General features: G+C 39.1%; 1 protein-coding gene across 2 annotated transcripts in view; it reads right to left on the reverse strand.

Annotated features, from left to right (window-relative positions):
- UBE2K (ubiquitin conjugating enzyme E2 K) overlaps nucleotides 1-12,776 on the reverse strand; it is a 34,423-nt gene that overhangs the window by 4,638 nt on the left and 17,009 nt on the right. For both annotated transcript variants that reach the window (XM_015862502.2, XM_015862500.2), the window contains exons 3-5: nucleotides 10,678-10,736; nucleotides 8,453-8,535; nucleotides 554-653 (exon numbers count right to left, since the gene is read on the reverse strand). In XM_015862502.2, coding sequence (XP_015717988.1) covers nucleotides 554-653; nucleotides 8,453-8,535; nucleotides 10,678-10,736 — 242 coding nt within the window. The remainder of the gene's footprint in view (nucleotides 1-553; nucleotides 654-8,452; nucleotides 8,536-10,677; nucleotides 10,737-12,776) is intronic.

Below are 12,776 nucleotides of genomic sequence, written 5' to 3' on the forward strand. Positions count from 1 at the left end.
TCAACTAGACTAAAATAGTTAACCCAAGTACCTGCACAGGTAAAATACAGAATGCTCCATGTAGATTTTTAAACGTGTCTTGTTGAGTAGCGACCTGCAGCATCTAATGCTAAGATTTTTGTATTTAACAAACCAACACCAATTCACACTAATCCAGAAGAGGAGCTACAAGCCAATTCAAATCCAACAAACACCAGGTTATAACTTGTTTTAGTGTAACTTGTTTTATATAAGCCAATGTTTATATAAATCTCAGATTTTAAAAGGAAAGTTATATTGGGATCCATTCTACTATGCGTTATCTCCTGACATTTCTTACAAGCTAAATAAGGAAGATTAAAAAAAAACCACATCTTTTCACACTGCAGAGTAGCTGCTATTTACTTTGAAATCTATAGAGTAAAGCACAAAATACTGTAGTAACTTGCACCTACTGTAAAGCAGTTTCCAAATAGATGATTGAAAGATCTTTATTGTCTCCAAGGTTCTGAACTCAGTTCAAGTTAATGAAGGTTAGAGAAATGTCAGCAATTCGGTCAGCTGAGCCCCTTACCTGGTTTGCCACTACTGCGTCTTGTGGATCGTCTGGTTCTGCAGCTGCCAACAATGCTTGCAGAGATAACAACACTGTTCTTAGAGTCATTGCTGCTGCCCTGAAATGACAATTTGAAAGTGACTTTGCCAAACCTATAGACATCTCTGCCACAACTGTCATAAAACAGAAGATATGAGAATATATAGAGATCTTTTAAACCTTGATGTTAGCATCTTCAGCTGGTACAGTGTAGAGGTATTAAAATACAGTTTAACTGAAGTGAGCTTTCAAAAAGGGACTTGGTCATTAACAATGCTTTCAGTGTCTGGAAAAGAACCCCTGACCTACACAACTGATCTTACCCACATAGCAGAATTCATTTCACTTGCTCAAAAAAAAAAAAAAAAGTTAGCCTGAAGTTTGTGTTGTCCTTCCTTACTACCCGTAACAGCACCTTGCTCAAACTCTGGGTATCGAACTGTCAGCCAATGTGTGCTCCCTCTGCTGGCACTCCTCATAGCAAAATAGCATAAACAGAAACAGTGACCTGTATTTAAAATTCTTACACCAGAGAAGGAATTTTACACATTTGACTTTTTTTCCATCGCATCACTTAACTTCTTTGGGGGAAAAATGTAATGTAAACAACTTACACAGTGAATCACTACCACAACAAGAAAAGGTCAGACAGTTACAGAAGCGACCAACTGAAGGTAGTCCCTCAACTTCCTCTCATTTCAATGCGATACCACTGACAGTTCTGACCAGCCATCCTGGTTTTAGCTGGGATAGAATTCCAGACAGCGTAAGAAAACATTTCTATAGAAACGATGGTGCTCTAAAGGCAGTTGGCCACCTCTCTGAAAGAAGTCTGTTGAGGACAATATGGCTCTGGAGTCTACACCATTCATCTCCTGAGAGTTCATCATTTACCTTCATCTCAACATCTATCGAGAATAAGAGACTTCGGCCACTTTTAATAAAAGGGAAAACCAGGCACACATTTAACGTCAATCACCACTCAGGAAAGAGGTATGAAATCGTTATTTGCACACTTATCTGTAAATCTGTAACAATTCAAATGTTGTTTCAATACATGTTGACCATGAGCACCATCTCTGATCTACCATTTCAGCTGGCACACAATGGCAACCACATCAGGACCCGCTGTGCTGAGCAGTTCAGCAGACTCAGTTGTGCTGCCAGCACTGACAGACCCTCAAGGTAATGCACACGGCTATTTAACCTTTCACTAGTACTGAGGCAGCGGAAGTGGGAAAATGCAACACCTTAAATTCAAGTTAGACAGTCACAGTACATGAAATGCTAAAGGAACGTTGTGAAACAAGCATAATCAGCACAAGCGTCAATGAACAGAAAGTAGTTTCTCCTTTTCAGAAGGCTGGAAGTAAATGCAGTGAGTTTGTTAGAAGGGGTAGGGAGGAGTTTCATCAGTCGGTCCAGACAGAATTGCTGTCTGTTTCGTTTCGTATTTCCAGCCTCAGATTTCAGAAGTGTGGCTATTCTCCAGTACTGACACACCATCGTGAGGTACGGCACAGTGCACCAATGCTGGTAGGGTGTCAGAGGTACAGCTGTGACACCTGAGCATTATATTCCCAGCTGTATGCATGAATGGTTTTCCTCCTATGTTGCTAACCACTCAAATTAGGCAACTTCCCCTAATTATGTCAAATTCTTCATTTTTTCCTAGAAAGTTAACTTAAAAAACCCACAACTTGATAATCACTGAGATTTCACAGTGTCATGTTCCACATCAAAATGCAAAAGAAGCGTCCCATGTGACAGAGATTTTAATTAGCACACATTGTCGCATTCCAGCTGCTACATCAGCTTCAAGTCCCCTCAAGCGCTCAGATTCGTAACTTAACTCTTCAAAATGTAACCCAAAAGACTGAAGAGCCCTAATGCTTTTAGAAGATCTGCACTAAGATCTGTACTCTAAGAATCCAAACTAACATGACAAATAGTTCCTAAGGAGTAGGTTTGGAGGAGATTTTTATTACTCTTTTTTTTGTCATAATTTAAGGTTCTCTTCTAGTTAAATTTAAGCTCAAGTATTTGAGCTTCCCAGCTGAACGCCTCTTCAAATTACAAAGCTGGGGCTTAACTAGAAGGATGCTTAATCCAATAAGAACACCCCATTACTGAAACGCAGCCTCAGCTGTGTGATGAGGTCCTTGCTCACTCAGTAAACTCTGAATGCAAATGACCTCGCTTTTCCATACCTGAGCCACATACACCAGAAAACAGACCCTGAATAACAAAATTTAAGTATTTTTGCTTTACATGCACCTTTCATTTTACTGTTACAATCCTCCTCTGCCATATCTGAGACCATTTTGAATATGATATGATATGGAGCATCCTAGGACCAGAACTTCTGACACTCCAATTTCAAAATGGGTAATAAAAATAAATCCTTCATTTGTGTGGATATGCAAATGGTTGATAAACTCTCAGAAAACTCTAAAAATTAAAGACATGACTGGAGTAGCTATAGATGCTAAAAGGTTTTAAAATGTAATGTACAATTTACTTCTATTCCTCCAAATGGCTTCTTCATCTCATGCATAAGACAGCCTTCATTTGACAGAAGCACTTGAAGAAATATTCTTAAGTTATAAAAGAAAACCAGCAAAGGTTTTAGCTTTTAATAGCATACATTATATATACACACACTTCTTTGTTTTTTAATGGAAAGGAGATCAGGTTTGTGGTTAAGTGTAAAAAAAAAAAATCTGACATTTGCTGTAACTACCATATACTCAAGAAACATTTCCTACCCGTAGGACATGAATTAGCTTTCCTGACCAAAAGGCCAAAAGTCTTTTTATTTTCTATGTAGATGAGGCTTAATTTTTTTCAGAAGCAAATTAAGATTCCCAGAAGAAATGGGGAGGACAGCTAAAAATAGATTCTCATTCTCCAATTTCCTTTTAAAAAAAAAAAAAAAAATCCATCTTTTCTCTCCTATTACCTACTTCTGGGAGAATAAAGTGAACTGCGGTGACTGCTCAGAATTACATTCACAGACAGCAGAAAAAGCAGCAGGACCTGTTCCTCATTAGCAAAAAGCAGAAACAAGTGTCATCGTCAGCTCTGAAGAAAAGCAGGCCGAGGGTGGCACAGAACAAACAAACAAGAACACACACCCAGCATCACCTCCCCAGAAGCTGGACAAGAACGTGCTGCAAGACAAGTTGAGGATTTTCCTTAAAACCAACTTCCAAAAGAAAGAGGTTCGCCACATTTTCCAGCGTTCAGCAGCAGCCTATTTTTCAGGAATACAATTTTGAACAAAATACTTTGAACTCTTCTTACAGCTGAAGCTCTTTTCTAGGTGTGGATTTATAACCCAACCTATCATCAAGTTCAAGAAATTCCCTTTAGCAATGGAAGCTGCAAGTTTGGGTCTCCAGCTCCCTCCCCTCCTCTTTGCCAGAGGCAGATTATTCTATCACTCCTGACAGACTTTTGTCTGTTATCTTTGCCTCACAAGTTTCCTGGAAAATCTACTTTGATGCCTCACTGCATTTGCTGATGGGCATGCTAAAATGGCTAATCTTTCATAGGTCACATTTGCTTAGGCCATCGTTCCTGTTATTTACACTGGGTTTTTCCTATGATTCCCATCTTTCCTGGAATACAGTGCTCAAAGCAAGTACACAAATCCACCTGAAGTCTTACCAATTATAAGTAAAAAGCAGGCAGTTACCTGATCCAGGTAAGCCTCTTGCACCCCAGTCTTCCATTTGCCTTGTATCTCATCCCACATTACTGACTTTTGGACCTCCTGAACTTCACTATAAGCTCTGACCCTATCCCAAAACGCCCCTAGGTGTCTTGGAATTCCTGCTGTCTTGGAATCTTATAAAACAGCTGATAAACAAAAACTTAAGACCATCATCCCCACCTTGCAACTCCTCCTGTCCCCCAAGCAGCATTTCTGGTACTTGGTAAATACGCAAGGGTAGCAGTGCAGGGAAGCACACTGCCAAGGAAAACCTGGATCCAATCTGAATGCTGATGGATATGCAAACGTGCACTTTTTTTTCTGTTTAACATCTTGGGGGCATTTCCATTAAAAATAAGCAGCCTTAGTTGGGGGTGAATACAATGATAACATTGAAAAGCACGCTAACCCAGTTGTGCTTGGCATGCCTGAGGTAAGAAATCTCCTACCTTTTGATGAGTTGAAAGAGTCCTAAGAGGATTACGAAGCACTCTCCCTCTCCCCACATCATCTTTAAAGGCTAAGTAATTTTCTATTAAGGAAGATTTTATTTATGTTCTGAACATTCCTCTATGAAAACAGTCTCTCCAGTACCCCACCTCTGAGAAGCAACCCAGCAGAACAACAGGAACAGCTGCAGCCAGCAGATTGCTGTTCCAGTCTGTCAACCAGGCATGGCAACTGGAAATATTTATTATTATTACTATTAAATAATCTGCAATATTTGTTCAATTTGTAGAATAACTAAACTTGTAAATCCAAGAGAAAAAGATGCAGGAATTTGTACCAGGGGTTTATGGAATTTGGGAGGAGAGAAGAAATGAACAAGGTCTTTGAGTGGAAGCCTGTTGTACAGTCACTATTTAGAGGAGAAATACAAGACCTGGTGGGGTGACATTGATATTGGGTGGGGAAAGTGGCAGGTTCACTGCAGAGCTCCTTCAAGCAGCGTGAATATTCTCTGCCTATTTTTTCCAAGGCTCTTAAAAGTCTTAATGTCCCTCCAACAAACTGAGCAAACTCCAGCAGATTTAGATGTCCAAGATGATTGCTTGCTGGCTGTTGCTTATGTACCTATTAAAGTTATATTATCTCTTATAATGATTTTGCTTATCAACTAAAACTGAAGACTGAACGCTCCAGTATAGCCTTTACCCAAAAATAAGAATATTCTTATAATTCATTTTTATATCACTTGTCAAAGCCGTAACAGCTCAAAGTTTTTTGTAGCAATGTACACAGCCACAACGTGTCTGCTTCAAAAATCACTGCTCAAGGGATTCACGAACAACAGCTTTCAAATCATTTAGCTCTGGAGTTTCAGTTGAAAGTATTGGATACAATTTATATTTAAGAGTAAAATTCAGGGACAGAATACTAGCCTGGAAGATAAAAGCAAGCTACATTAAGTGAAACCACAAAAGAGTCCGATCAGACCAGCACAAATGGTATTCTTTCTATAGGATCACGTCCCCATTTTAATTCCACTGGTAAACAATCGCAGTTTTGCCAGACTGGAATAACAGGTATTTACACATCTAAATACAAAAACCCACAGCTGCAGAGAACATCTGCATCAAGCATGTATTGCGGAGAAAATTTCATTAATCTCACTAAATCATCTAAAGGCATCACTTTGCAGGCTGATATGGGCTCCTGCCAATATGCATAACAATATCTCAACCATGCTCATTAGAGTAGAAAACTGTCATCATGGGTTGGTGAGTAGGGAGAGACATTTTAACTGTACAAATACACGATAATAGTTGTATTTGCATTTACCATGTGTATGAGCATTATCATTGCATTATCAGCGCTACACAAACGGCAGGACATCAGTGCTCCTTGTACCAGACAGTTCAAGTACACATAAGGCAAGATCTTCAAATATCCCCATTTTGAATACGTCTCGGTGAGGGAAGGTAAGAACATTCTCTTTAGAATAACAGATCAGTAAGTCCAATCTCCTCTCTTTCCTTTCCCAATTTGTTTGTTATTTCTTTGGGCCTTAATGGTTGTCCATTGCCATTGATATTTTACGTTTTTGTTGTTGTTTTTCCACTTGCTTGTTTTAAAGTTTCATCAGCAACTGAAAAGGCCAGAAACTCACCTGAATGCTATTAACTGCTCAACTCCTAAAGCAGCAGCTTTGGGATAAGAATGAATTGTGAGAATTTTTCCAAGTCATAGCACTTGGCATTGCTGAAAGAGAACAGAAGACCTGTCCCAGGAATGGAAACAAAAACGTGGCCTCCTGAACCCCGGTCTCCTGACACAAAGGGAAGAACACTAATTTTCAGGAACATATTAAAGTAATACGAAGATAACAGTTTTATTTTTAACAAATGTTTAGTTAACAGCCTTTTGGTTTTATGTCAAAATCTGATAGATAAGGAAGACTTCTGCTAAGGGCTCCTTCCTCAAGGTTCTCAATAGAAGATGGCAGATGCCACTTTTGAAAAACAAAGAAGTGCTTAGGGGTTTCAGGACAGAAAGATTTAGCCTTGAAGATACCTGAAGTCACAAGCCTAAGTACTGGGAGTAATGCAACCAGGCAGGGAATAAAGAAGCAGCAAAAGATGGAAAGAAAAAAAACAAGACCCTGAACTTAAGCATTTTGGATAAATTCTTCTGAGGGCAGCTTTAGTGACACTGCGATGAAGGTCCCCTGTTAACCACCTCTGCTTCTAGAAAGAAAGACTTCCCACATACTGACTATGTAAACCTTGTCTCAAATGAAAGAAACGTGCTCTCCCAATGAGGCTTATGTTCAAATCAGTGAAAGGATCTCTGTTAAAAACATCCCCTAAAGGTTGTTATTTTGCCAAAGCCAAAAACCAACCAAAGTAAAAACCTCCAGTAGAGAAAGCAGCCTGCCAGCTGCCTGCCCAACACCTTTTTGCTGATCTGCCTTATGATCACTCAGAAACCTGCTCTTGCACAGCTGAAGAGCCATTAATCTCCAGTACAACTGCAGGGGATAGTGCTGACATAAAAGTACACTGGCTTTAGCCAGTAAGTTACACAGTTAACCACATATGCTGAAAGATTCTATTGCCTAAAATATGGCTGAAGTGCTACAAGATTGAAAGAAAACCCAAGCAGTTCCGAAAAAATGAAGACAAGTAATAATTCTGTATGGTTCTTACAATCCACTTTGCTAATTTATACCATGCTTTGCTACACGCACTGCAAAACTTCTCATCATGCAAAAATAAAAGTATATACTCCATGTGTCAGCTGCAAGACCTGAACTCCAACTCTGCTCTAGAGTTTCTCTTCCAAAGCCCACTGACACCTGCTTGGCCAATACTAGTCTTGATGAAGCTGTGGAAGTTACAAGCATTTGAAGCTTATGTGAATTAGACAGTGATATTTATTTAGCTGAGAATTACAGTCCCATTCCTTTGGGACTGGCGTGTAAGAGTGAAATTCATCTTTCTCTTCTTCCACTGGACATCAGAACAACGATACAATCGGTGTACACGCTTCATACTACTTGAAGATCTTATCACTTGGGGAAAAAAAGCATAAAGTGAGTTCATCGCTCACTGTTTGGACAGATTTATTCCAAGGGTTTGGCCTAGTAAAACCTTTTAAATTTAGACAACAGTAACAAACAATCAGTCAGCAACTGACCAGCAGCTAAAAGGCAAAAGTTTAGAGGTTCAAATCACAAGTATTATCAACCATAACTGAGACAGAATCAGTATGGCAGTGTGTTCTCCCCTCCCTATTGTCCACCTGTTACCTTTCACACTCCCAGCTGTACTCCACACAATGTTTTAGCTCTCTCACAATTTTATTTTGAAGTACACGCCAAAAATCTAAATGAAGGACTTATTTTTTTCTGCTTTCATCTCGGGAGGCTGGAAAGGCAAAACTCAGAAGACAAAAGGTAGTACTGGTTACTGGAGAAGAACTAAACAACATCAGCAATGAAATGTACACCCTCATCTGTGAAAAAGCTCATTAATCAGTTAATATCTACTCAGTACTTTCCAAAGTAACTTCCCGACCATTTCATTATAAAATACTGTACTGAAATACTTAAAGCTTAAAGAACACATGAAAATACAAACACAAACTGAAAAGTAACATGAGCTGCTGCCTCCCATCTAGGACACTGGTACACTTTTCAAGTCTAAATGGAATCTTACCATTGATCTTTCAGAATATCCAAACAGATGGCACCAGTAACGGAGCTAATATTAGGATGCCATATTTTGGTGATAAACCGCACCTAAAACACAAGAAAAGTTTTAAATGAAATGGTTATTAAATGCAGTACATGAAGTAAACACATTTTAAATGCACCGTTTCTAATATTATGAAGACTCAGAAACACCTTCCAGTAGTACGAGTGTTAAAACACAAACACAGAGTGAAAAGCAGACACAGATCTTCAGCATTGTCAAAAGTCAGCTTAAGTGCTAAGAAGTCTGTTCAGTTAAGGCAGATCCCTGAACCCCAGATGCAGGCACTGGATCTCACTGTTCAGCTGAATTGCTGGTAGCTACCACAGTATCAAACAAGTTTCCTTGGTGGATGCTTGACTTTCACAAACATCCAGCCCTCCTACCCACCTGCACAACATCCTCCAACAAACCCAAACCTAACTAAATTACAATACTTTTTCTTTGCTGTTGGAAAAGACCAGGTCCCAGCACTTGTCCATCAATCATGTCCATACTTTAAAGTGTGTTCACAGTCATGAAGTAGACGTAGTAATATTTTGAAAGATGCTGAGAAAGTTAGAACCAGCAGTTTCCTATAAAAAAATGTATGCAAACCCATGGATGCCCACTGAATTTTCTTCAAACCACTTGCTTTTAACTGCCTTATGATGACTGACCTGTTTCAGTGTTCCCCATCTCCACCACCTCACTGCCAACCAGTTTATGAAAGGCACAGACTCGCTTTCAACTTCTGCCCCTGATCCACAAGCAAATCAGTGCAGCCAACACATTGTTGGCCAAGTACTACAGCAAAACACTGAATGTATGAGACTATAATAACATCAAAACAATCAGTGTATGAATAGCTGAGACTGTAACAGTTCTGCTTTCCAGGACAGAATCTAAGAGCCCACATCTGCTGAGCCTCGTATTAACCAGCTCAATTCTGTAAACGTACAACACACAAAAAAACCACCACAAGGCAACATGTAAATATCGAGTATTTTCTCACAGAGAATGCAAGCTAACAATGGCTGTCAAACCACATTCTGAACAAGATAAAGAAATCTTTCAGATGGAAGGCAGGGCTAGATACAAGCCAAAAGGCCTCCAATTCAAGACCATCTACTCCAAAATAAGCAGTACTATGCTACAGTGCATCGAGTTTCTAACAGCTTTCTATAAGCTTCAGAAATGAGCATCAAGCCCTAAAGCAGCAATTAAACCATGGTCCACAGACTTATCTTGCAGGGCCTACTACTGATTTCAGCCCTTCTTATTTTTAGCTCCCACCAGAACACATGCAAATGAAAGAACTGAAACCAACAGACATTTCAGTAACAAGAAATTACTGTCTTTCACTCCAGACCCAAGGAAGTCACCCAAAGGACAAGAGCTAAGTGCTACTGACACCGCTCCCCTCCTCCTCTTTCCCAGTCCCTTCCCATTATTACACACCAAGGTGAAAATAATCACAACTCAGGACGCCTTCTTAGCCAAAGAAATCTTTCAGACTTAAACAGAAAGCCAATCAAAAAGCTGTGAGACAATGCTGAGTCTGCTAGCTTATCATAAGCCACTGAAGAAGGCAGCGAACAAGACTACAGGAATATGCAACTGCAGCAACTGTATGTGCATAGCTGGAGTAAACACTACTCTGAGCTCTATTTGAGATGGAAGCAAAGTCACAAATGGAAAAGACACAAGAAAGATGTGGTACTATTTCTATTGGTCCTTAGGTCACAAAATAACTGCAGCTCTAGCCATATTTAATTATTAACAGAAAACTTGGAAGGTTAAAGCTAAGACTTTACCAAATATAGTTTATGGGGTTTAAAGAAGTAAAAGAACAATTATCTATTACAGCATTTCTTCAGTGATTCCGAGGTGCGGCAGAAATCGATATTCTCTACATCAAGGAAAAGCCACCCAAAAACTGCATCTTGCCAAGAAGAAATTACAGGAGGTCAATAAACCACTGCCCAGAATGTATCAGTTTGTACTCTGAACAATCGGTGTATTTCTGACTGGATACAGCTACATATCCTGCATGATTCCTACCTTAAAAAGACAGTTCAGGTTTCTGTCTATAGGAGAACCAAAAGAAGATGGGTACTACGAAGCAAATGAGCACATAAGCAAATAACTAAGGACAATCAAAAATAACTTGTTAGGCAAACTATTCTACAAAAACATGTTGATCTTACCTTAGGAGGATTAAATGGATATGTCTCTGGAATTTTTATCTCTAGCTGATATCTTCCACCTTCAGAACACAGAAACAAATTAGAAGTTAAAACTGAATATTAATTAAGCTTAATCTTATGTCAGCAAAACTTAGGCTTCTAAAGGCTTACGTTTTCCAGCAATTTAAATTGACTGGTAAGCATTAGATGTCACATGCCTTATACATAAATAAATGTTAGTGATATCTAATAAAGCCATATCAGCTTATGCAAATCATAATCTATATTCCTCAGGTATATTACTGTGTACATTCACCTGCAGTTATTTCCAAAATTATAATTTCTCCATTCTGTGTAAGCAAAATATACTCAAATATAAATGAGTATCACAAAACAAACAGCAAATGAAGCAAAAGGCCACAGGAGTGACCAGGGTGAATACAGAATGTTACATTATTTTGACTCTTTTCTATTGCCTATTAACTACCAATCAGATTCCCTGCTCACCCCCTCCCCATGTTGAAGTTAATTTCACTTCAGCTTTCCAGACCTGAGAACATTCAACAGTCCCATTGAAGCTACTGTGCTTTGGAAAAAAAAGGAGGATCCAATGCTGTTCTCATTATGTTCTACATTACTGTCTGAAGACAACATTTACAATTCCATTGCAATTCAGTACTTCCAAATACTAGGACTATTAATATCATTTGGAGAATTACAGCGTGTAGGAAAGGACAGCATGAATCTGGAAGATGGAACTCTCTACTGCCCTTCTGTAAACATCTTTTGTTTTCATCTGCCTGTTACAACATCCTTATCTAAACACTCAAGATTTCCACCTCAAACCATCTCTGCCTACTCACGCTCACTTGCCAGGAAGCGGCGGCATCGTTTTAATGATGAAAAGAACAGAGCATAGCAAGACACACGCACCAGCTTAGACACTTGGCTTTTATAGAAACGGAAAACATTGCTCCTCACTTGCTAATTCTCCCCCTCATTCTACCACTGTTCTTTCTGAAAGAAACCTTTCCCACCACTAAATATACCTTTTTTTTTCTTTCAGAATTTCTGAGTTTCATTACCTACAGCCCTGCACAAACATAGATCTCAAGTACTCTCTATACACTCTATATATGTCTACAAGTAAAAAACAAACCACAGACTTCAAAGAACGCTCTGAACAGTTCACGTCCATGGCTCTTTTCATCGGTGCCAAAAATACACACTGGAAGGTACCAACACCTCACCATCTTAAATGTAATTCAGTATAATAAAGTACACTTGAAACTGGCTATGGTTAGTATCTGCTGATATTTTACCGTGCCTACTACAAATGCAGTTCCCTCTATTAATTCTACAGTAACTCCAAAGGATTCAGCAGCAAGTACACCAGGGCTAACAAGCCCCGAATTACCATCATTTCTGAACTGACTGCTTGCCTTTCCTTTCAGGATAGCATGGGCAAGTTATTTCTGAAGACACTTAATGCTTACGTCAACTACAGACACTTCAGTTCACTTTTTCTTCTGTTTGAATGAGCAGCATTTTCTCCAAGGAACAGAATTACACTGCTACTGGATTACTAACATTCATCAGTCCCTCTACAACTTCGTGACCACACCATTTTGTAACACAATGTAAGAAATCCTGACCTTGAATATAATCATTTCTTCTGCATTAAGACGGTGCCTGTAAAAGACAGACTATTACAGCCTTCTCCACAATGCACTGCTTGGCTGCCAGATTGTCCAGCTGGGATTCACAACTCCAAAAGATATTAAAACGGCAGGGACCAGTAAGCTGGCAATGGTACTTATTAAGCACAATTGTTGTGCACTGAAGTTTACAGTTAAATCCACGGATTTGAAGACTGAATAAACAAGTCTGGACAGTCGCTCACTTCATTTCCTTAACACTAAGCATAAAATGCTAAGATTTCTGCTGTTTATTTTTTTAGTAAAAGGGAGTATGCATTTGTATGATCTTTCTCCAGCATTTAATACATGAGATCAAATTAGCTGCTAACAGAAAAAATTCCTTCTGCACTCTTCTTGGAAAGTACATCTCTTGATAGAATTAGACTAAGCTTTAATAACCTTTCTTGTGGAATTTACAGC

The sequence above is a fragment of the Coturnix japonica genome, chromosome 4 (assembly GCF_001577835.2).
Source record: "Coturnix japonica isolate 7356 chromosome 4, Coturnix japonica 2.1, whole genome shotgun sequence".
Classification (NCBI taxonomy): Eukaryota; Metazoa; Chordata; class Aves; order Galliformes; family Phasianidae; genus Coturnix; species Coturnix japonica.